Raw genomic sequence first — 25,711 nt, 5'->3', positions numbered from 1 at the left:
ATTCGAATTCGAACACTCTAATCGCCTTCCTGTTAATAGATCCGCACAGACTTCTAATTTGGCCGTCGGGCTGGTTACATTCGGGTTGATACCTTCAACAATAAGTGACAAGAAATCATACTCATCGTGGGAGTGTATACTTTTGATCAGGTTTCAAACTCAAGCTGGTTTGATATACAAACATAAGTGAAGTAAATATATTACAGGTAACTGTAGTCGGGTTGCACAACTCAAGAATGATCGTGTACAGACGCAACGTGCACTCGGACCTCGAACTGTCGCAAGATTGCGTGAGCCGGAAGGACTGCTTCCACCTGCCGCCCGAGCAGGCTCTCAACATGATGCGCATCAAGAACCGGCCCAGCGAGCCGCACGGGTCGCTCCAGTTCACCGTGGACGTGACCCGCAGGGCGGCCGCCCCCGCTCCGCTGCCCTCCTGATCGCAGTGCGTCGTGTACGTCAGCGAGGGCCGCGTGGTGCGCTGCGAGACCGCGCCGCTGCGGGACCAGTGACGTGTGCCTGTGGAGTGTGGACTTTGGGCTCGAATCCTTTCCCGTCCTAGGGACAAGTTCGAATTCTGGAATAGTCACTGTCTGACTATATATTCGTAGAGCCTATTTTTACAAAAAACACAGAATTAAATTTTTGGTAGAGTTAACACAACTTCACAACAATAATAAAAACGTTCCAAACCACAATCATGTCGAGATTGAGTTAAGAACCCAAAACTGGTCACGAGATCAATAACGGACTGACAAAAAATGACAGTCCTACTATCACTCTTTAAATGACATCATGACTTAGTAGCCCAATCCACATGTATGGAATACACTAATATTTATTTAACTTCCAAACATGAATGTGATGTTTGTGACTTGGAACGTTTTTCAGGAACTACATCCAATTGTATTGTTGGTTCACGTTCTATTTTCGAATAAGACTTGATTGCTTTTTCAGCGCACTATACCATAATTAAAATCCTAAGATTTTAGACGTTTCTGATAATGGCGGTAAAACGATTTCCAATATGGTTATAGGCCATTTTCTCATTTCTCCTCATTTTGTACAAATCTCTAAATAAACCTAAAGATTGTAAACAATAACTTACGACTAACACAAAACAACTGAAAATGAAATTGCCATTTCACACTTTTTTAGGTTTTGATCATTAGATCAGATCTTTTATAGATGTTTGTACAGTTTACTTACTAAACAATTTGTTTACTTCCGTAAATATGTAAAGTGTAATTATAATTAAACTAGCAATTTTGGAAGACCATGCGTCGCGGAAATTTATTCTTAATCATAATTTGAGCTATGTAGACTTCAATTTACGTGACTACTATATATAGGGCTTTTGAGCCCACGACTTCGCCTCGTGCCAACAACCTGAACTCATAGGAATGAATAACATTCTGTCCTTGGTGAGAACATTCAGTATCTTCAGAATACCTTTATTAATATTGTTATACTTTATTGCATGGAGACATAATAATTGGAAGTTGGATAACCTTGAGACAGATGAAATTAACTCGCGGACCATTAATTTTGGCCTGCCTCGAATATACATAAGCATTTTATTGCTACAAGTTGCCATCTGAATTACCATTTAAAAATTTGCTTGTGTACTGGGTTCAGAACATATATAAATTAATGATGATATGTCGATGTACCCAAAATGTTCTCTCACATCACTCAGAAGTCATGCTTGTTACTTCTCGAGTTTGATTCCTGGTGAATAAAGAATTCCAAATATTTTTAACATGTATATACTTTTGTGTCTAATGTGTATTTATGTATATGTGCAGTTTTTAATTAATATTTATAAAACAAATTCTGGTTAAGTAGCTTGTTATTTTAGAGGGTGCAACGCTAAAATAACCTAAATCCTTACAAATAGTGTTGATTCAATAATTGTATGAGGCTTTGCTTTTCGAAAATCTATTGATGTTAGAGACTGGAGATGTTCGATGGATCTGGAATCGCACTCGTCTGTATGTGGACAGTGCTTAAGAATCTACTGATTATCTTGTGGAACACTTTGGGTGAAATATATTTATTGTGATTTCACATGTCTGGAATACTTAGTTATTTGTAGTATTGGTGTAATCATACATAAAATATAGTATTTGTAGTATATTGTACTCTCATGAGAATTATATCTTAGGAATAAGATTTTGATTAAAATATTGTAGATTGATGGTAATTGGTTTTAATTTACTCCATGACAGACATTACACATAATGGCCGATATTTTGACAATAACCGAAGTACATCTACTTATCGAGTATGGCTTAAATACTTATTTGGCCATTTTCTCGTGATAACATGTTATGTCTTTCCTGAATCCGTGGCAGATAATATTTCCTCACCTCTAGCTGCTCGCACTGCGGCTGTAGTTCAGGTACATCAGGTTGCGGTAAGGTAAAACGTTCTATGTCAATTCAATCCTTTTACCACATTATATTTATTCATTCTGGACCCAGGGTTCTTTGTTGAATAAGCTTGCCTCAGAGCAAGCTTATTTGAGACGTACTTAATTTTTTGTCAGGCTCATTTTAGCTCTCGGCGAGTTTTTAATATAAATATATACGATTTGGTCTCTAGTACATACGGCACATATAATGTGTTTTTGGATCAAATTACTAGAATTACTATTAAAACTATCTTTACGTGCTCGGAGCAACTGTTTTTGAATATGTAGCTGTTAAAAATCCCGTACAATGTTAAGGCGTATATTGGTATCAAATTCAAATATTTTTATTCAAAATAGGATGTGATTGATATCACTTATTGATAGTCAAAAACAATCACCCATTCCAAAATAGTGTATTTGAGCGATATCATTTCAGCCGGAAGACGTCCACTGCTGGACAAAGGCCTTCCCCAAAGATCTCCACGATGATCGGTGCTGCGCTGCCCTCATCCAACATATTTCGGCGATCTTGACCAGATCATAAGTCCATCTTGTAAGCGGCCTACCAAAACTGCGTCTTCCGGTACGTGGTTGCAATTAGAGGACTGTACTGCACTACTATTTGCCCTACCCACTGCCAATTCAGTTTCGCAATCATTTCGGCTATGTCGGTGCCTTTGGTGTCGACGACGTCTGCGTACCGTAAGTCATCACTGGCAACACAGACTGGTTGAAAACCTTCGTTTTCAGACACTGTGGTATTTGGGACGACATTTTAAGGAGCTTCCCGAACGCTGCCCATTCGAGTTGGATTCGACTAGTGACCTCTTTCCCGAAATTGGACCTGCCTTACTGGATTGTTTTTCCAAGGTAGACGTGCTCGTTAACAATCTCGAGAGAACAGTTCCCAACTGGTACTTTTATTTTAGTGGTAGCATATTCACATTTATTTTCACGAAATTTACCCTTTTAAAAAAAGCGAGAAAACACCTCCCTTCTACCTTCGCGTGTCACACTACTACATTCAGCGTGGATATCATCCCCACAATCTGGATGTCTGGCTCTGGCTGTATCCTCTACAGTGCGGTTTTCAAAGAAATTTCTGCCACATACCACCAAACTATGGAATGAGCTTCAACGCTCGAGGGAGCGTTGTTTACAGGACAATAGGAAAACCTTTAAGAAAAACGCCGACACTTTTCTAAAAGGCCCGCATCCTTCCTGTGATTCCTCTGGTGTTGCAAGAGAATGTGGGCAGCGGCGTGTTCACCTAACATCAGGTAACCAATACGCTCGTTTGTGCTCTTCTGTAAAAAATAAACAAGCTGTTAATAAAATTTGCTCAGTGTTATTTCCACACAGAAGACGTCTTGATGTAGTGTAGAATAAAATCTTTAATGCAGAAAAATGATACACATTATTAAATTTTATAAATTTATTTTTGGAATATTGTATAAAAATCACCTGTTGATGTCGGCGATTTAGAAACTGTTTGTTTTTGAATTAGTTAAATTCAAAGAAAGTGTCGATATAACAAGTAATATGTAGGTATTTAAAACAATAAGTATGTAATTTTAAGAAAGCTTAAGAGCTTAGTCAGCTAAAGAAGTTTATGCTCTACACATATCACATGTAGATAAACCTTAGAAACGTTATTCACGCCATTTAACATCAGTGACATAAAACAATGGCATACTCTTTATGAAATTCACAAATAAAGATGAAAAATTTACGTTAATTACTTTTAAAAACAGTATCAATATTTGTATGAAAATGAACACTTTCCAATCTTATATAAGATACATAGACATTCACAGAACTTATAAAATTATGGTATACAGTGTGTTCCTTAATTCTCTAACTGTAATAGCTACGAGTCACTAATGTGCCAAAATACAAATTTAACAGATATATTATAGTATGGTATAGTCTGGCCATAAATACAGTTACAATAAAAAATAAACAAAATATTACAATTGAATTTGAAAACTTTTAAAACGTACTGGCCATTTCTTACTGATAATTTAAAAAAGAATAGGGTGGTAAAATCGAAACAAGTAGTTGTTTACGTAGAAGCGGTACGCAAAGGGAGGTCGGAGATAAATTTTGGATGACAATTTTTTTATAATTGAGCAACATTTTAACAAACAAAATGACCGTATTTATGCTGTAAGGTAGCTTCCCAATTAGTCGACAGAGTGCAGCGTGGGCACTGTCCGACTTCAGTGATGGTTTGGCGGGGTATTAGCTATGAAGGAGTGACTGAGCTATTGTGAAAAAGGTATCAAAACATCGGCACAAGTGTATCAAGATACCATTCTTGAGAAGATAGTGAAGCCCCTTACTAACACCATGTTCAATAACAAAGAATGGTCCTTCCAGCAAGACGGCGTCGGGTCATAAAGCTCGCAGACTTGGTTGGAAACGAACGATTCGGACTTCATCAGAGCTGAAGACTGGCCGTCGTCTAGTCTCGATCTTAATCCGCTGGATTATGATTTATATGATCAGTTTTAGAGAATACGGCTTGCTTTTAACGCCATGGTAATTTGGAGTCCCTAAAATAATCCGTACGATTGGCTTCTATTGATAACAGCTGGCCTCAACGTTTAAAGGACTGTATTTTAGCCAATGTAGACCACTCCGAATAAGCTTTTTATATTTTAAATTGTTTTATATTTATGTATTAAACACACTGTAAAAGTGATAAATGTTATTTGCAATAGATTTTATTTTTTGTTTCAGTATTTATGGCAAGACTAGGTATATACAGAATCTGTGTGAAACGTACCACATCGAGGCGCCCACAGGAACAGCTACGATTTTACAAAGGGCGTCGTACTGCGTCCCGCGGCAAGAGACGCAACAACGGGACATTGATCATTGTGTTCAAGTTTTTTCAGCCATAAACTGATAGCTCCCGATAATTCCACATATTAAATCCTGGCCATCACCTATAATCAAGTGAGACCTTTTTTGAGGATTGACATGAACAATTATAAAAATGTATTCATGGTTTAATCGAGATGGTTGCCAATTATTTTTATAAATCATATTGTCACGGGACATCCTAAGCTATCAGCTGCCGCGACGCCATGGTCTGCCGCGCGTACTCCGTGTCCTCGAGGCCGCGGCACACCAGCGAGAACTTTAGAATCGACTCCAATACTCGTCGTTTGCTGCTCTTCTCTCTGCATAACAAAAAAAAACGTTACGTTATTATTATAATAGTTATTTATGCAATTGTTGGGTAATAAGGGGTATTAAAACACGAATGTGGGTTTAAAATGAATGGTGATAATAGTATCACATGAGTGTTTTAATACCTAATTATCAACAGTTGCGTATAAGACTTTATCTACGTCCATAATATGAATCCTCTATAAAATATTCTGAAACAGTTAGATTACTGCTAACATTAAACAAACCAGTAATATAATCCCAAGGAGTGTTATTATGTAAACGTATGATATAATGTTGTAGTGAATTTCATTACAACACTCGTTTGGATGATGTATTAGGACATTGGGTGTTTAAATGTTGGCAATAAGCTAACAGTTTTAGAATTTTTAATAGAGGATTTAAAGCACGGGTGTAGATTAACATTTTTTCCAACACACTCGTAAAGTGAGCCATTTCATAAATGCGTAATAGAATTATCCCTGCAAAGTTAGTTAGTACCTAACTGCAAATTATATGTGAGTAAACAGAGCATTTTCAATCTAATCGAGTAATACAATTTATTTTTGTTACAACAAAGAGGTTATATGCCGATGAAAATCCATTTACATTATTGGAATAAATAAATGTGTCCATATTTAAGACAGCAAAATCATTCATTATTATCAAATTATTTACAATTCACAAAGATTTCTTATAAAATGCGTATTTTTTTTATTTAAAAAAAACATAATATATGAGTGAGTTATGCCATATTTCCATCAAATAAGCTTAAATAATCATTTAAATCTTGTTCGCTCAGTAAACTAAGACCGGTTGGTAAACGAGACTAAGGTCGTTTGGTAAACCCCTGCTAGGACTGGTCGTGCGGACGTACCCGCGGAACGATACCCTTTGGTTACGAGAACCAACGTGGTCCGCTTTTACTTCGTGATGCTACATGCTTGCCGTATTCCATTGCTTGCAGGTGAAATGTATGTCGTCCTGTATAGAATTTTTACCATTAAACAGATTCTTAACCCATTAGTTTCCACGTCAATTACCCTACTGCGAACATTCCAACCCATAGATTGACAAAGTATGGCAACAAAGTGTACATGTTAGGCAGGCCAGCCGACCTGCTTATATTCAAGCAGTACTTTTAGTCTAGTCAACAAGTGCCTTTTAATATATATATTTAAGTGTTGTGAACCTCTGTTTCAGTGAAATAAAGTTTGTTATTATTATTATATTATTATTTTGCAAGTGGAACTTCATTTTGAAAACCATCTAAATGCCATTCCGAATCGTATGACAGCTCAATCATAATTTTCGAAGACTGCTGAAAAAAGTTGACCAAAAAGGAACTCGTTGACTAGACTATTAAGGCCATACGAGTCCTAATATGTCACGTGTTCTGGTGGGGCACCCACTTGAGCACGGCGTCGATGAAGTCCTGCTTGTGGTGGGGCGCGGCGAGGGCCGAGGGGAACCCGGGGGCAGCCAGCGAGGCTCGCAGCCAGCCCGCCAGCTCGCCCGGGCCCCAGGCCGCGCGGTTCATGGACAGCATCAGGTCCGCCAGGGGCTCCATCTGGTTGCGCGGACTGCCGCCGCCTGCGCACACAACCGACAGCTCAAAGGTCACATATTTTCATATCATTTGCGTAAACTTAACGCAAAAAGTCGATATACTTAAAAACAGAACGCTTGGGAATTTCAGTTCATTCGTTCGAACCGCGTCTAACCAGTGGGAGGCTCCTTGGCACAGGATGCCGGCTAGATTATTGGTACCACAACGGCGCCTATTTCTGCCGTGAAGCAGTTTATCAGCATTACTGTGTTTCGGTCTGAAGGGTGCCGGTGACGTGGTGACGGGTGACGGTGCTGAAGTAATTTCACTAGCTATAGTGAAATTACTAGGCAAATAAGACTTAACATCTTATGTCTCAAGGTGACGAGCGCAGTTGCAGTGCCATTGAGAATTTTTGGGGTTTTTCAAGAATCCTGAGCGGAACTGCATTGTAATGGGCAGGGCGTATCAATTACCATCAGCTGAACGTCCTGCTCGTCTTGTCCCTTAATTTCATAAAAACAAAACATCCGCAGTGCCCCACTTATCGCTTCATTAGGCTAAAATAAATAAAAAAGCCTTTTATTTCAGACCTAATGATTAACTAATGCATTTTTCACATTATTGAATTTTTTGTGTAATTATAGTATACAAATATAATAATAACTCAATATATTTAAATGTAGAACTGAAAAACATCATGCATGATATTATTACATTCATTTTAAAAATTGTTATTATATTATTTTTCCCCTTGCCTAAACCTCTTTTAATTGGAATAGGGATTCCAGTTGTCTCTAGCTTCACTCTGCTGGTGCTGTATTTATAGATATATTTTAACACTTTGATGTATTTAGCCTCTAAATAATGAGAGTTTAGGGCTTCCCATACTGATGGATGGAGTATAGTGTCGAAGGCTTTTTGGTAATCTATAAACCCTATATAGGGCGGTCGGTGGAATTCCGGGTATTTCTAAATAAGTAGCTCTATTCAATGAATGTGGTCAAATTTAGAGTAACCTTACCAAAAGCCTGCTTGCTCTATTGGCTGGTATCAAAAAAAAATCAAACAAAAAAAAAAATAGCATTTTAGTTAATAAATTGTATTTGAAGGAATTCCCTTTTAAGTTTGCAGAACCTGTTAAAGGGAAGACCGCTCTTTCCAACGGATAAGAATGCTTACACATTTAACAAAAACATAAATTATACTTTAATAAACCAATCTTAAGCATAAAATAAACAAACTAAAAATTGTTTCAATATTGAAGGTAGATTAATATTTGCGTGGCTCACACTAAACTTGTTAATAACTACATAAAAACACTTGTCATCGTCTCAAGAATGTGCGACCACTGTAACTATGAACTAAGGTAATTTGTAGTTTTACAAATATTTATAAAATAGTAAAATGTTCAAAGTACGATATTTAGATAACAATCAAATTACAGCAAGCGAAATTTAATTATCTATTCATATAATATACTATACTATAATTACAACAAAAATTAATATAATATATATTTTTTTTTAGGTATGAATCAAGTGTTGTGCTAATTATATTTTTTATAATTACCTAGATAAGTTTATATAACGACGAAAGAATGCTGATGGGTCTTTATATAATCGGGGATCGCCCTTTTAATATAACAAAATAATGTCAGACTCTTACCACTGCTGAGGCGTTGTAGAGGTGGCTAGTATTTTGTTGAAAAGAATTATTTATTTAAGATTGTTCTATTGGGATTACTTCAATTGGCAATTTTTTTTTATAATCTGAATATCAATAATTATCTTAATTATATAATAACTATTCAAATGCATAAGCTGTGGTATAGAATTTAGAGACGGTGTGCAGTGCTCCAATTGAAGTCATCTCGATTGATTTAAATATAGCATATATTGTTAGTGACAGTAATTATAAATTAATTTAACTGTAATTTAACCTGTGTAAGTCTCATAGTTCTATTTATAGCATTCTAATCTACATTGATAAGAGTTTGATAGTTCTTAAAATATGTCTCAATTTTTAAAATTTTAATTATTTTTTGGAGAAAAAATTGTGTAACTGGTATGCCCCGTAACCGCACACACACTAGCATTAAGGTGCTTCACTTGCGGCTTCAATCACGGCGCGGAGTTCTCCTTTTTTTACTAGTCCGTGACTACAACACTATCTATTTAATTCAGCTTAACTTCAACTTTAATTTGAAATACTTAAATTACAAAATTTAAATTACGAAATATTGATACGTAGTTTTACGTAGTCGGCCTCTGCCATGATTACTAGTTACGCCAATATAGCTGGCATTCAATGTGTTAACTAATTGTTTAATTTAAATCTGAGAATAACGTCTTAACAGTCTCTTCTCAACTACCAAAACCAAGTAAGTGTTACAACATATTATATCTTTTTTACAGATTTATTTCCAAATTTTTTGAGTTTTCTTTAGTGTTAATTCCGCCAATATTTGTCTGTAAACACAAACACACGCCAAACTGTGAGATAGTGATGAGACTAAGGCTAGGGTTACTATGGATGCGAGTTCTGAAGAAAATTTGTTCTGACAAGTACGTCCGAAATCCTCGTCAGAACAAGGCGTTTACACTGTGCGCGTTTTCTGTTATTCTGATAGTCAGTTCGTTTCTGCCATTCAGCGAAGATGGACGAATTTGACGAATATGATTTGACATCGATAAAGAAGGTCTTACTTCCGTTGATATTCCCGAGGTGGACTTTGAGTCCCTACACAATAAGCCAGTTTCACGCAGATATAAGCACTACGGAAAAAGCGCGAATGAGACTAGAGAAACCTTGAAAAATTATTTTGTTAGTCCAGCAGGTGAAATTCCGTTTCAATACAACCTACTGTAATAATCTATAGCTCTACAAGTCATGTTCTTGATAGATAAAATGTAAACATTAATTCTAATTGCTCATGTACCTAATTAATGTAAACCCCACAAAAAATTGTACTTACTGCTAGTGTTGAGTTCTGTAGCAACTTTCTCCCACTTTTACCGAGAAAATATCACTGTTGTGATAATTTTTGTCTCTGATATCCCTGTTCTCGTACACGAGACTGATCAATTTATCGTTATCCATGGTGGAAACCAAATCACTCGAAATTTGCAGACGCAGGTCGTGCGAAAAAATTAAAATCGTTTGAACGCTCGAGTGGTTCTGACGACGTCATGCATGTTCTGACGCGTTCGTCGTTGCCAGTGTAAACACTGTCATTGGATACTAGGCGTTTGTTTCTTCTGACGAATCCGTCAGAACTCGTCAGAACAAATTTTCGTCAGAACTCGCATCCATAGTAACCCTAGCCTCAGTCTCGTGCCAGAGTTTGGCGAGTCAAAATTTTCTGGGGATGCCTCGTGTAGAGGCGTAACACGTGTCGGAATTAACACTAAAGAAAACTCAAAACATAGATTAGATAATTAGATAATTATGGATTTCCGCAAAGTGACGCCGAATACAAAATATTTTTTTTAAATTTATAATTTACTTTGTGATATATCCAACACACACTCACCGATACAGCGCAGGGCGGCGTGTGTCACGTCGGGCGCGATGTGTTTTATCAGCTGCGGTCGTTTGATGGCCAACGAGCCGAGCCAGTGACACGCCTCACGCGCCACACGGATCTCCCACACGTGCATGCACCAACAGGCTGCAACACGCACAATCATTATCACAAACTCATGTAACAGGAACACTTCGAAAGTTAGTCACCCACCCTGCGAAGCAAACGGCGTCGTGGAATCAAACGGGGAACGCAGAAAAACGCAGTCAAACAGACAGCGAACCGATAGCGTGGCGAAGCGTTTTATTGTGTTTTGGCTTCATAATTTTTTATTTATTTATGAAAATAAGACGAGCAGGACGTTCGGCTGATGGTAATTGATACGTCCTGCCCATTAAAATGCAATGCCGCTCAGGATTCTTGAAAAACCCCAAAAATTCTGAGCGGCACTACTACTGCGCTCCTCACCTTGAGACATAAGATGTTAAATCTCATTTCCCCAGTAATTTCACTAGCTACGGTGCCCTTCAGACCGAAACACATTAATGCTTACACATTACTGCTTCACGGCAGAAATAGCCTCCCACTAGTATTCTCCCATTATACGTCTAGATAGGCTATGACACCTGTAAAAACGCCGAAAAAAATTGAGTTTAGAGTATACCTCTATTTTGAGCAATTCACGCACACTAACGCAAAGTATCATAGAAATCGCGAGTGTAAGACGTAGCTTGTCACACACACTAAACTAATATTCGTGGCCTGTTTTTATCGGTTGTCTAACACCAGAAGACTCTATCTAAACGTATATATTATCTAAGTAATATGCACAGTATCGTTTGAAACTAGTCACATAGAAAAGGCGTGTCACGCCAGAACAAACCAAAGGCGAGCATGCGATGCGAGGCGTGAGCGAGATAGTTGTATTAGCTGATCAAAGCGCGACGGTTGTGTTAATTTACAAAACTTTGAGTGTTTTAAAAACCTTCACTCGTGAGTGAGTTCAATCTCTACTTCGATTCGCATTCTCCATGCTCGGTTCGGTTCGCATTTATGTTTAACACTATCTTAAATGTTATTTTTGCAATTTATTTGAACTTTTCCATATCTTTTTTATTGTGTCATGATTATGTAAAAATACAAATAAAACATAAAGGTATGCATATTCCCTATTGCCGACTTTGTTTTTAACTCACCTAACTGAACAAGTTCCGGTATCACATTCTCAATTGCATCAAAGTAGATTGGCTTCTTCTTGCTGAGCAGTTGCAGCATCACGAAGAGCGCCTCCATGAGGTCTGGTCGGGAGTATCGCGGCGGAGAGTCTGTCTTCATGGCGTTGGCCAGTTCCGGCGCCAGGATTTGAATTGTTAGAACCACGCTGTGAGTGAAGATCCTCCGCACTTGTGGACACTCATCGCCAATCATCAGAACTGTCTGTTCAACAAATGGAAAATTACTCTTATGAATAATTATGTCATTTTTATATCATCATCATTAGCTGGAAGACGTACACTGCTGGAAAAAGGCCTCCCACAAAGATTTCCACGACGATCGGTCCTGCGCTGCCCTCATCCAACATTTTCCAGCTTTCACGGCCATATGTCCATTGAACTATGTGCCCCCCCCCCTCCCACTGCCACTTCCATTCCGCAATAATTTGGGCTATGTCGGTGACTTTGGTTTGGTCTTTCAAACTAATAAAATATTTGAATATTTTGGATTTTTAAGTCCCTTAGTGAAAACATCTAACTTATAAATATTACTAAATAGAATGGCGTAGAATCGTTCGTCGTTCGACGTGCCCACTACTGCTCTGTCAAGAGTAATCTGACCAAGAAGTAGATAACTAAATATTACATTTATAATAAACAATCACAGCACATATTCCAAGTAGAACCATACACAGAAATGTGAAGTGAAATTAAAATCTAGCATAGCTTCGGAAATAAACGACATAAGTAACTCTCTCAAGAGTCAAGAGTTTGGCTGGGAAGGGCTGATGCATCCATCATGTATCACCTTGCAATTTCCATCTGTTAGAATTCTTTAGACAGTGGCACAAGTTTTAATAGAGTAAAACCAAAACAAACAGTTGCGTTTTTTGATTGGAAGTCGCCAAATTTCATATAAGCCAAATTACATTGAACAAAATGGCACATATACAAGGTTGTTTCAAGTGGGCGAGGATGGCCAAATCCGAAACTATGAAGGATAGCGAAAAGTACTTAGTCTCGGGACCGATTTTGATAAAAATTAAAAGCGCTTCAATGGTTTTTGGAAAAATCAGTAGCCAGGAATCGCCGTACCTACATTACTAAGCTACTAACACTTCATATCTTATCGCAATTACGTTCGTCACAGGCATCAGATAGTTTCAGGAGCCCAGTGATGTGACATCAACGGCGCCCTTCAACGAACCACAATTTTGAATATTAATTGAGTTGGTTAGTTGAAATATTAACCATCATGTCGGTACAGGTGTGTATACTTTAAAATTAGAAGCAGTTTATTCATATTTAGAAACATTTTACTTAAGTTTACCGTATGTCATATTACTTCCCAGTATTTAATGAAATAATGTAAAAAACACTTGAATGTTCATACAAAATACGAAGAAACTCTTTTCACAGGTAAATAATAATACCAGCAATAAAGCCAAGAAGTGATTATATTACCAGTCCTTTGCACAAGATGCCGGCTAGATTATGGGTACCACAACGCGCCTATTTCTGCCGTGAAGCAGCAATGTATAAGCATTACTGTGTTTCGGTCTGAAGGGCGCCGTAGCTAGTCTAATATCTTATGTCTCAAGGTGACGAGCGCAGTTGTAGTGCCACTCGGAATTTTTGGGGTTTTTCAAGAATCCTGAGCGACACTGCATGGTAATGGGCAGGGCGTATCAATTACGTCCTGCTCAACTCATCCCTTATTTTCATAAAAAAATATATATATAAGGACTGACCAGTTTGACCGCGTCGAGGGCGGTAGCGGTGGGCTCCCCCTCTAAGGCGATCAGGATGAGGGCCACGAGATCATCAGCGAGCGGCGCGCAGTCGTCCATTAGCGACATCACCGTCTGTTTCACCACCACGAGCATCGACTGTCAAAAATAATTGACATCATCCCATTATTACTTGAAATACGAACAGTGATCACTGATAACTTGGCAACACTGAAACTGTCTTATTAATAAACGCAGTGAAAAGTTACTTTATGTTTAAAATTACTTCTCCCTGTCATATAATTCTGTAGGATTTTTTTATGGAAAAGGAGGACAAACGAGCGTTAGGGTCACTTGGAGTTAAGTGATCGCCACTGCCCACATTCTCTTGCAACACCAGTCGAATTACGGAACGTTGCCGGCCTTTATGGAAGGTGTACGCGCTTTTTTTGAAGGTACCCATGTCGTATCGTCCCGTAAACACCGCACAAGGAAGCTTATACCACAACTTTGTAGTACGTGGAAGAAAGGTAAGAGATAAAGACAAAACTTGAAATAACTTTACGTCGCGTTTTTTAATAACACAGTGTTTAGAACAGTCTCATCATCATCATCAGCCGGAAGACGTCTACTGCTGGACAAAGGCCCCCCCCCCAAAGATTTCCACGACCATCGGTCCTGAGCTGCCCTCATCACACGTATTTCGACGATCTTGACCAGATCGTCGTTCCGTCTTGTGGGGGCCTACCAACACTACATCTTCCGGTACGTGGTCGCCATTCGAGGGCTTAACTGCCCCAACAGCCATCTGTTTGTCGAAATATGTGCCCTGCCCTCTGCCACTTCAGTTTCGCAATCATTTGGACTATGTCAGTAGCTTTGGTTAGAACAGTCTGGTTAGAAACAAATCCAATTTAAATGTTGATTGAAGAACTTTAAGTAACCTAACCGCTCACGCATTTGGCATTGGCAGCAAAATATTATTTTGCTCCATGCATAGAACAGGAACTGCACAACGAGTCATTTCACTATAAATTCAAGAAAATTATTCACCACCATATAAATATTGTTTTGTTATGATAACAAGCCATTATTGACAGTTTCCGTCCCCGACTATATTTTTTTTTATATGACTATATTTCAAGTATAAGTAGTAGAACATACAAGAAAACTTCCAATGTGAATCGATGAAAGAAAACTTGAAGCTGGCGGATGCATGGAATGTGCGTGCCAAAGTCTCGAAAAAGGAGTGAAATAAAAAAAAGTGAAAGTAAAAGTACTCTGTGGTCAGAGTAAGTAAAATTCAATAACAAATGTCATTTAAGTTAAAGATAAAAAATATAATGAACGAAGAATGGATGAAATCGGTGTTGCAACGTAAAAATACCATTTATGCTTGTGAAACGGCAATATCGGTTTGTCTACGCGGGAAGGCTACGTCTTCGACGAGAATTTTGTCGCTCGTGGTGGTAATGGTAGTTAGGGTAAACGAGAAATGAACCGATGTCGATAATTTTAAGCTCTCGCGTTGCGCATGCTGGTCCAGCAGAGCAGTTTAGATTTGATATAATCGTGAATATCATTGATACAACGACGAACAGGAGTGGTCCCAGCAGAGACCCTTGAGGAAAGCCGCTAGAGATAGCTGTCCAGCTTGCAATGTAATTGCTGACGACAACTGCTTGAGATCCATTGTCGACATATGAAGCAAACCAACGCCTCCTGCGTTGATTATTACCTCTGAATCCTAGGGCACAATTTATAAGAAAAATGGAACGGTCGAAGGCTTTGCTATATAATCTCTGTAAATTACGTCTACCTGGTAACCTTGGTAAAAGGTGTAATGAATACTTTGTTCCATATAATTGGCCCAGCATCAATGGATTTAATAAGTTCAAGAAAACTTTAGCGTTGGAAAAGACAAAGTCGTAGAACAGTTGATAAAAAAACAAACGCAAGCCATCTGGTCTAGTAGACTTTGAGGCATTTCGTTTGTTTCTTACGCAATAAAAATAATTACCTCGATGAGCCCCGAGTTGGCCAGTAGATAGAGCGCGGGCATGAGCGCACGAAACAACTCCACTGCGAGGGCGGGCTGAGCTCTCAGCGAGGCTATCAGTGCGGCGCCGCACCCTCCACCCACGCATGTGTCCGACGCAGCAGGTTGCTCGCCTCGCTCCTTTGTCTAAGTGCAATTATATAGATCTTATTACATCGCTTTAAAGCACATTATCTGACATATAAAATACGTTCATTCACTTAACTTGCAACAATATCCCGAACACCAGTGAGAGGCTCCTATCCACAGGAAGCCGGCTAGATTATGGGTACCACAACGGCGCCTATTTCTGTCGCGAAGCAGCAATGTGTAAAACATTACTGTGTTTAAACGTTTCGGTCAGAAGGGCGCCGTACCTAGTAAAATTACTGGGAAAATGAGACTTAACATCTTATGTCTCAAGGTGACGAGCGCAATTGTAGTGATGCTCAGAGTTTTTGGGATTTCAAGAATCCTGAGCGGTACTGCATTGTAATGGCTAAGGCGTATCTATTACCATCAGCTGAACGTCCTGCTCGTTTCGTCCCTTATTTTCATAAAAAAAGAACACGTAACGTTTGTACTTTCAACACAGTTTAGGGTAGGTTCCCAATATTTTAAAACGGCAATAGATTGATAATAAAGAGAAACAGAGATTCGATACATTTGGCACAGTAGATAGTTCCTTATACCTCAAACTCCTCATAGCTTGCCATTTAAATTTAAACGTGTAGTTTCTGTGGGCTCATGTTCCTCGAGTTGCATCTATAAAAAACCTCAAGGACAAACTTTTTCCATTGCAAACTTTATAGAGTTGATTTTCGTGCTCTTATACATTTTGCAAATAAATTCTATGCACATATTCTTAGTGTTACTTTAAAGGTAGCATTAGTCGCGGTGTAACTAACGCAGATCCAGTCAAGTTTCGTTTTAACTTTTTATAATATGCCGAGACAGATTTAAGTCTGCCGAAATAGCGGGCACAGCTAGTCAATAATGATATTGTCTTATTTGACATCAATAATATTGCGTATAGTTTTCACGGAACACGTGACCTTCATAAAATAGGAGAGTATAATAATAGTTATTTATGCAACTGTTGTGTAATAAGGGGTATTAAAACACGAATGTGGATTTCGATTCCATTTTGAATTGATCCGTAAATCACATGAGTGTTTTAATATCTAATTATCAACAGTTGCATACAAGACATTATCTACACCCAGAATATGAATCCTCTAAAAGATTCTAGAACAGTTAGCTAACTGCTAACATTAAAACACCAGTCCTAGTAGTAACCAAATATCATTCATTACTGATTATATACAAATAAACTAAGTATTAATGCAACAATTATTTATTTTAGTAGTAATTTACATTTTGTATAGTGCAATAATTAAAATTCACTCGAATATTCAGCGTTTATAAAGAATCGCTCATTTTTTGTAAACAAAACAATAAAAATATCGGAGATTCGAATAACCTACTTTTTTTTACGGCGCGCGACGTTCTGGTAGTGAGGAACGCGCGTAAACGAATGTTCTTTTTTTGAAATTCATACAGATACCACGCATCGAGCAATAAGAATGTGGCTGTCTGTTGAAACTCTTTGCGCATGAAGGGATCGAAAAAAAAACATAGGAGTGTTGTTATGAAATCCAGTACAACATTACAACAATCGTTTGGATGATGTAATGGTTATTAGAACATTGGGTGTTTTAATGTTGGCAATAAGCTAACTGTTTCAGAATCTTTAATAGAGGATTTAAAGCATGGGTGTAGATAAAACATTTTAATTGTCACTTACATGGGTGGTGATTTCACGCACGATTTGCTCCGACAGCTGCCTCAGATAGGGCGCCGCCACCTCCGGGGGACACGCGGCCAGGGCGCCGCCCGCTGCCGAGTGGAGCTGTCGCCGCACCCAGCTGTCGTGCTTGCCTTCCGCACTCTGTGACATTACATTATCAAGATATAATCGCAGTCTATATTATATTCTTCCTACAGTTCATCATGGGTGTACAGAAAAATTCTGAAGATATCGTGGACGGATAGAATATAGAATGAAAGAGTTTTACAGATGATGAACAAAAAGGTAGAGATCATGAATACTGTCAAGACACGCAATCTGCAGTACTTTGGTCACATAATGCGTAATAATAATAATAATAAAAAAATATTAGGCATTACTTTGCGGAAATCCATAATTATACAAATGATTTAAGTCTTCTTTAGTGTTAATTCCGCCAATATTTGTTTTTAAAAACAATTCGACACGTGTTTCGCCTCTACACGAGGCATCCTTGGGACGTGTTGTCTCGCCAAAATCTGGCACGAGACTCTGGTCAGTGCCAGTTTGTCTAAAGAAGACTTAAATCATTTGTATAATAATATTGACACACTTTTTACACAAATTATCTTGCCCCAAGTTAAGCATATATAGCCTGTGTTATGGGTTACCAGACAATGATATATTTAATACAATATACTTACTTAAACATACATAAAGTCATATAAACATAAATATAAACATCCATGACTCGGAAACAAACATCCATATTCATCATATAAATGCTTGCACCTACCGGGATTCGAACCCGGGACCTCTAGCTTAGCAGGTAGGATCGCTAATCACTCGGCTATACAGGTCGTCGTAATGATAAATACGACCTTCTCCAACTCATCATGCAAGGGAAAATCCAGGGAAAGCGTCCAACCGGAAGAAGGCGTACTTCGTGGCTTAAGAATCTCCGAACATGGTTCAACTTTAGCACAGAATCCCTGTTCCGAGCTGCTGTGTCAAAGATAAAAATAGCACTAATGAAAGCCTACCTCCGGTAGGAGATGGCACCTCAAGAAGAAGAAGACAGTTCGACGACGGTACCCATCTATTTAGTCTAGGCATTGCAATCGTACCTCACCACGCCGTCAGGACCGACACATTATATAAAAGTGTCCGACTGAATGATCATTTCGTATAAATAAGAATTTGTCGTGCTCTTAGTCCTACAATACAAGGCAAAGCCAAAAATTTTGGAAAATTCAAAAGTGCACGCCTAATTCATTCTAAGGTGAGGGAAAAAATACTATAATAAAATATATAGATACACTGCCAGTACATAAACGAGAACCTCCCATACGCACATAAGCATATTAACCAATTTAAAAAGATTGACTGATTGATGTACCTACATATTGTCAATACTCAAAACAAACATAAACTCGCAATGCCATCTACTAGGCTCCGTAAAATTTTTAAATATTTTAAAGTGGATTGTGTTATATTTTTTATCTACACCCATGATTTAAATTCTGTATTAAAGATTCTAAAACAGTTAGCTTAATGCTAACATTACAAAAGCGAAGTCCTAGTAACCATTACATCATCCAAACGAGTGTTGTAATGAAATTCAGTACAACATTACAACACTCGTTTGGATGATGTAATGGTTACTAGGACTTGGCTTTTATAATGTTAGGTGTTTCAGAATCTTTTTATAGAGGATTCATATTATGGGTGTAGATATGTAAAGTCTTGTATGCAACTGTTGACAGTTAGATGTTAACGCTCCGCCTCGTATGATAAATCCACATTCATGTTTTAATACCCCTTAAAACATGAATATTTTAATATCATCCCAAATGATATTAAAATATTTTTTGAATTTGATAGAATTTGAATTTGATACATATACAAAAAAATATATAAAATGCTGTATCTGAGTTTTTCATAGATTATATTTAAATGACCGTGAAATGAGTAACCCGTTCACAGCGGAGTAAGTAGTACAGTGTCACCAACTAATCTGTGAACTGATGGGTGTCGTCATCGTCGTTTCAGTGTTGCTAATTAAATCCAATGTGCACAAAAGTCGGGAAAGTTGGAACATTTTATCGTATCGTAGTATCGCAATAAAACAAAAACGAAAGTAGTAGACACTGACAGTCGAAGTCGGGTACGACAACGGCTCCTATTTCTGCCGTGATGCAGTAATATGTAAAAGATTTACTGTGTTTCGGTCTGAAGGGCGCCGTAGCTAGTAAAATTACTGGGTAAATGAGACTTAACATCGTATGTCTCAAGGTGACGAACGCAATTGTAGAGCCGCTCAGAATTTTTGGGGTTTTCAAGAATCCTGAGCGGCACTGAAGTGTAATGGGTATCAATTACCATCAGCTGAACGTCCTGCTAGTGACGTCCCTTATATTCATAAACAAAGAGTACTCACGAGCGCGGCGCTGACGATGTCGGCGACTACTGCGGCAGCGGGCGCGGCGCACTCGGTGGCCAGACGGCGCAACGCCACGGCCGCGGCCGCCGGGCTGCGGCACAGCGAGCGGCCCGCCGCACGCACGCAGCACTCGCCCAGCGAGCGGGCCTGCGCCACGCGGAGCGAACTGATCCACGACGAATACGTGCCTGGCATTCAAATATTTGTATTGAAGTGAAACTTCTTTAGAATCGTTGTGATTTCAAACCGGATGCAACGGAAAAAACGACAGGTAATAGACACAAATACAAAATGTGTAGGATGAAGCCGGCAAAGAATGAGACAGAAATATGCATACTATTTTATTTTTATGTGTGACGCGAGTAGGTATACCTTAATATATTCTTATGTCATCCGCCCGACTTATAACTGCAGACGCCAGGAGAACATAAATATGGTAGCGGTGTTAGTAATGTCTTTCATAGCGGTTGAAATCATGTGTCATCCTAGCAATATGTACCAGGACTTCATATGCAGTTCAGAGGTTCATGCACAATGCAAGTTTCACTTCTGACATGTGTACTTTGTACACACGCAATTTTTTTCAAAATAGGATATGACATCACTTATTGAAAGTCAAAAAAAACTACCACCCATTCCAAAATGAATGCCTCAGGCCTGAGAAGAATGGGCGCAACAAACTCAGCGGGCTTTTTTTTTCATCAAAAATATGTTTACAAAAAATATTCTACAAATAACTTATTATTTAATAGCCTGAGGGTGGTCGCTCCATTCCCTATATGTGGTATCATTAAGAAACCTTTAATGTGCCTTTACCAAAAGTTTTTTAACACTTCTTTTGAATAACGTATTACTTTTGTTTTGAACATTTTCTAGGATCTTGTTGTAAAAGCCTAGTAGATACCCAACACAAACAAAACGTTAGAACTTCTTTCTGTCCGAGGTATATTTATCTTGCGTGTTGTGACAAGCATGCATAAAGCGGTCTTGAATTCTCCCAATTATAAAAACCTACTAGATTTAACCTACTTTCATACAAGGTTCCAATACCAACAATAAATACAACATTTGCAAGTAAATTAAGCCCATTCTTATATACGTATACATACAACAAGGTAAATTTAAAATGTTCTATTAAAAATTGCTCGGACCATCAGGTCAAATTTAAAATACAGAGATGGTTACACACACTCACTTACGTAGACATGAGAGCTAGTCTTAAAGTGATAGCTTAGCATTCATATAATGTTAATACTTTGTCACATTGATTAATCAGATACACACACTCACACACACATACAGAGTGCACTTTTTGACCTTTCGGTTCATATTGGTAACCATAGAATGGTTGCCTACAGGACAGGCTATGCCTAGTGTAGGGACCAAATATTATGAGATAAAGTGTGTGCATATAAAATAATAAATAAATTTATCCTCCCGCTTCCCCCCGTTATCGTTGGGGGTCACCGCAACATAAAGTCCGAATGAAGCCCGCTTTTTGCGCACCCGCATTGTACCTAACCGCTTTTTTATACTTTAATACTTAATAATTATTATTTATTACTGTGACAAATTAATCACTAGTTTATTCTTGGAATTATTTACTGTATGTTTATATTATATGCATATATCGATAACATCACCTTCGGTTATCTTTTCAAATAAAACTGCTCCATTACAGGTTGCCTGGTAGAAATCGCTCTTAAGCGATAAGGCCGCCTATTGCTTTTTGTAGTAAGCAATAAAGATATATTTCATTTCATTATTAGGACAATTGAACCACCAGTGAGTGACAGTGATTGGTGCAAGAACGCTAGTGATTAACCCTGTCTCGTCATCATCGAGCTAGAACCGTAGGCGGCCATCTATTCCTCGACCTGCACGTCGGTAAAGATCGTGTCTATCTATCGATCTATCTATCTATCCGTATGCTTCTACAACTACAGGCGAATCACCAGCCTTCTTTTGTATACAGTTCACTTAAAATCTGTATACAGGGTGTCCCAAAGTTATGGGACATGAAGGGAAAGTACCTTAAATATCGAAGATAGGCTATTTTACTGAAAGAAGACTTTATGTTATTTTTAAAAGTTAGTACTTCTGCATTCCAAGATTTTCTAAAAATTACTTGCCTCGTCTGAGAATCGAACCGACTGAAATGTAAAAAAAAACACACCTACTTTTATAATACCAATTGAAAGAAAAACTAATAACTCTTCTTAAGTAACATAGTATTTATATAATGAAAATGGTTTTCTTAAGCCATCGTATCAACATGAAACTACCACCATTCGATGCGAAATTTATCCTAGATGGTTTATGGCTACTTATTTTTCGAATGCCAACGATCCTTCAATAATTTATTTCCGTTTAAAAGTCGTCTAGCGAAACGGGCGAGAGCGGCTAATTTAAATTAAGACCGCCTTTTTGCAAATCGCCTAAATGAATGGTCCTTATATCCTCCAATCAAGGTAAATTGGCTGGACGGACGTTAGTAAGTGACGTTTGAAAACACACTTCAAAATAGACATTATCAATCAATCCAATTCTTTATTTGCGTAAAAAGGTATGTTACGATGGCACAATAATAATAAAATAAAATAATTAGCTGTTAATAAAAGTTTCACATTTTCATGTCATCATACATTACTCATTCAGAGATTCAAGTAACCAGAAAGTAATTACCGATGCACTCGAGCACTGTGTCCAAAGTGCGTTGGTCGGTGGTGGCATCCACCAGTTCAACAGCTTGTTGCAGCAAGTCCAACAAGGCTTGCGGCGCGCACCCTCTGCGTGCCACGTCTGCGAGTGCACAGAACGCGTGTAGACACGCCTCTCGCCGCCGCTCGCCCACGCTCGACTCAAACGTCTGCTTCACTAGCTCAAAGCACGCTTCCCCGAGGATGGCGTAACAATAGACCTGAGTATTTTAATAGAAATTTGCACCTCCATCATTTAAAATGAAATCCATGTCCGAAGCTTACATGTAGTATACAGGATGACCCAGAAAGAATGGATAATCCTTGAACCCCGCACTGTACAGTTCTCCAGCGCTCAGAAAATAATATCTAAAAAATATTATTCCAAGTGATACCCAAAATATGATTTTTATTATTCATGTGCACAACGCCCACTAAGTAATGAAATTTCTGGCGTTTTTGGTGTCATCTTATTCCTAAGAGACTATACTACTAGAAATACATTAAATAACATAAGTATCTATGATACTTTTTCAAAAACAAAATAAGAGTTTTTGACATGAAATTTGATACCAAAATAATTCTGGCATAGTTTGAGAGTGTTTCATGTAAAAAAAAAGTATGAAAACGTAAGTGGCCAGCTCTTTTAAAAAATGCGCAGTTCATACAGTTTACAAAATGGTATAATACATCATTTTATTTAATCCAATTATTGCTATTGAGATGCAAAAAGAGTAAATACGACTAAAGACAGAAAATTGTAAAATGATATTTTATCTTGTCTTAAACAGTAACATTGCCAATAGGGTTCCCTTTTTATTGTACTAGGGATTACTATTTACTACCTGAGCGTGGCCCAAGCCCATATGTTGTTTACACGAGACAAGAATAGGTTGATTTTGTAGAGTATGAGCAAGTGAGAGAAAAGACTTTTTTTCGCTCGGTACACCGGTTTGGTCATTATCGGATCGGTTTCAGATACATAGTAAAGACATTTACGTAGTCTAGTTATTAAGTGCGTCTCTCGACTTGTTCGGGATACCGAACATGCGATAGCATGTGTGCATTCCTTTTGCATTTCTCCGTTAGTTTGAATCAGTGTTATAACGACGATTTCTGGCTATTTATTAGACTACTCGTTTTGCTTACTGATTTGGACTTTGTTTGGTGATTTTACGACGACTTGGCTCGTATTTGGACTGATTCAGTGAATAAAAATGCCGCGGATTCAATACGCCAACATGCACTTCATCTATGCTGAGTGCAGGAGCAACGCAAGTGCTGCTTCCGCCCTTTATAGGGAAAGTAATCCTAATAATGCGCGTCATCCAGATTACAGTGTATTCGTGAGAGTCCACAGATGTTATTCGGAAGGCAGAATACCTGGCAGTAGCATTGGTGGTACGAGCTCCGGAAGACTAGAGAATATCAATGCTCAAGACATTGTGGTTGAAGAAATTCAGCAAGACCCGTCGACCTCTGTAAGAACAATATCACGGCGTACTGGAATCCCGAAAACGACCGTGCACCGTGTACTGAAAATAAATAAATATCATCCTTACCATATTAGACGCGTCCAAGCTCTGCAACCGAGAGATTACCATGCAAGATTGTTTTTTTGTCGACAAATGCTTGCAAAAATAGAAGAAAATCCAATTCTTTGGAAAAATTCTATGAAGCGACGAATCAACTTTAAAAAAAGATGGATACTTTAATACGCATAATCTGCACAGCTGGCAACTGTCGAATCCAAATTTAATGCGAGAAGAGAGGTCTCAATATTCTATGGAGCGACGAATCAACTTTAAAAAAAGATGGATACTTTAATACGCATAATCTGCACAGCTGGCAACTGTCGAATCCAAATTTAATGCGAGAAGAGAGGTCTCAATACCAGTTCAAAGTAAATTATTGGACTGGTATATTAAACGGGATAATTATTGGTCGTTTCGTACTGCCGGGAAATTTATCTTCTCATAGTAATTAAATTTTTTTGTAATATGATCTCCTGAACTTAATGGAAGAAGAGCCTGAGGAGGTAAGGGAATCTCATTAGCTACAGAATGATGGCTGACCTGCACATTATGATACAAACGTCCGTGCTTATTTAAATGCCACGTATCCAAATAAATGGATTGGTCGTTTGTGGCCTCCTCGATCCCCGGATTTAAAACCACTGGACTTTTTTTACTGGGGCTGTCTAAAGGAAAAAGTGTACTCGAAGACGATTTCAAATTTAGAGGAATTACGCAGCCGTGTTCTAGAGCCCGTTTCAAAAATAAATGAACGACGCTATGCACGTTATCTTAGTAGAGCCTTTATTAGAAGATGTCGAGCGTGTATTAGAGTCGGTGGCAGACAATTTGAACTCCTGTTGTGAATAAAGCTCGATTTATGTACACCCGTTGTTTTTATTATTATTAAAATTTATTAAGTCTTATCTTTTCTTTTTTAGTCGTATTTACTCTTTTTGCATCTCAATAGTAATAACTTCGTAGTGGTATTATATAAAATGATGTATTATGCCATTTTGTAAACTGTATGATCTGCGCATTTTTTTAAAATAGCTTGCCACTAACGTTTTAATACTTTTTTTTACATGAAACGCTCTCAAACTATGCCAAAATTATTTTGTAGTATAGTAGTATAGTCTACTATCAGGAATAAGATGACACCAAAAAACGCCACAAATTTCATTACTTTGTGGGCGTTGTGCACATGAATGTGGAGTAAAGAAAAAAAAAAGGTTTTACGTTTTTCTAAAAAAAATCATATTTTGGGTATCACTTGGAATTATTTTTTAGATATTTTTTTCTGAACGCTGGAGAGCTGACCCATGCGGGGACTCGAGGATTATTCATTCTTTTTGGGACATCCTGTATACTTATATTGTCATGAATAACTTATTGGTTTCTTGCAAATGTAATAGTGAAAGCATTGTCGTTTTTATTATTATTCTCTGCTATTCGAAAAAATATCACCCCTTTTCTAGTCTGAGAGCACTTATAATGTTATGAGTTTAGTTATGTTTCATTCGCAAATCACAATTTCATTATTTGAACCAAAAAAATTTATAAAATACTAGCTGACCCGACAGACGTTGTTCTGTACATAATACATAAAATAC

General features: G+C 38.0%; 2 protein-coding genes across 7 annotated transcripts in view; one reads left to right on the top strand and one right to left on the bottom strand.

Annotated features, from left to right (window-relative positions):
• LOC126970416 (uncharacterized) overlaps positions 1 to 2,201 on the top strand; it is a 45,951-nt gene extending 43,750 nt beyond the window's left edge. For all 6 annotated transcript variants that reach the window (XM_050816310.1, XM_050816301.1, XM_050816292.1 and 3 more), the window contains one exon: positions 207 to 2,201. In XM_050816310.1, the coding sequence (XP_050672267.1) occupies positions 207 to 440 (234 nt within the window). In that variant the 3' untranslated portion in view covers positions 441 to 2,201. The remainder of the gene's footprint in view (positions 1 to 206) is intronic.
• Positions 2,202 to 3,833: 1,632 nt separating this feature from the next.
• The window catches only part of LOC126970358 (importin-13), a 38,027-nt gene continuing 16,149 nt past the window's right edge, over positions 3,834 to 25,711 (bottom strand). Inside the window, exons 9-17 of the mRNA XM_050816216.1 lie at positions 22,571 to 22,805; positions 19,883 to 20,073; positions 17,461 to 17,604; positions 15,636 to 15,800; positions 13,637 to 13,774; positions 11,868 to 12,108; positions 10,681 to 10,818; positions 7,009 to 7,189; positions 3,834 to 5,607 (exon numbers count right to left, since the gene is read on the bottom strand). Coding sequence (XP_050672173.1) covers positions 5,487 to 5,607; positions 7,009 to 7,189; positions 10,681 to 10,818; positions 11,868 to 12,108; positions 13,637 to 13,774; positions 15,636 to 15,800; positions 17,461 to 17,604; positions 19,883 to 20,073; positions 22,571 to 22,805 — 1,554 coding nt within the window. The 3' untranslated portion in view covers positions 3,834 to 5,486. The remainder of the gene's footprint in view (positions 5,608 to 7,008; positions 7,190 to 10,680; positions 10,819 to 11,867; positions 12,109 to 13,636; positions 13,775 to 15,635; positions 15,801 to 17,460; positions 17,605 to 19,882; positions 20,074 to 22,570; positions 22,806 to 25,711) is intronic.

This window comes from Leptidea sinapis, chromosome 1 (assembly GCF_905404315.1).
Source record: "Leptidea sinapis chromosome 1, ilLepSina1.1, whole genome shotgun sequence".
Taxonomy (NCBI): Eukaryota; Metazoa; Arthropoda; class Insecta; order Lepidoptera; family Pieridae; genus Leptidea; species Leptidea sinapis.
Note: the sequence above shows the minus strand (reverse complement) of the source record. Positions and strands in the feature narration are given on the sequence as shown.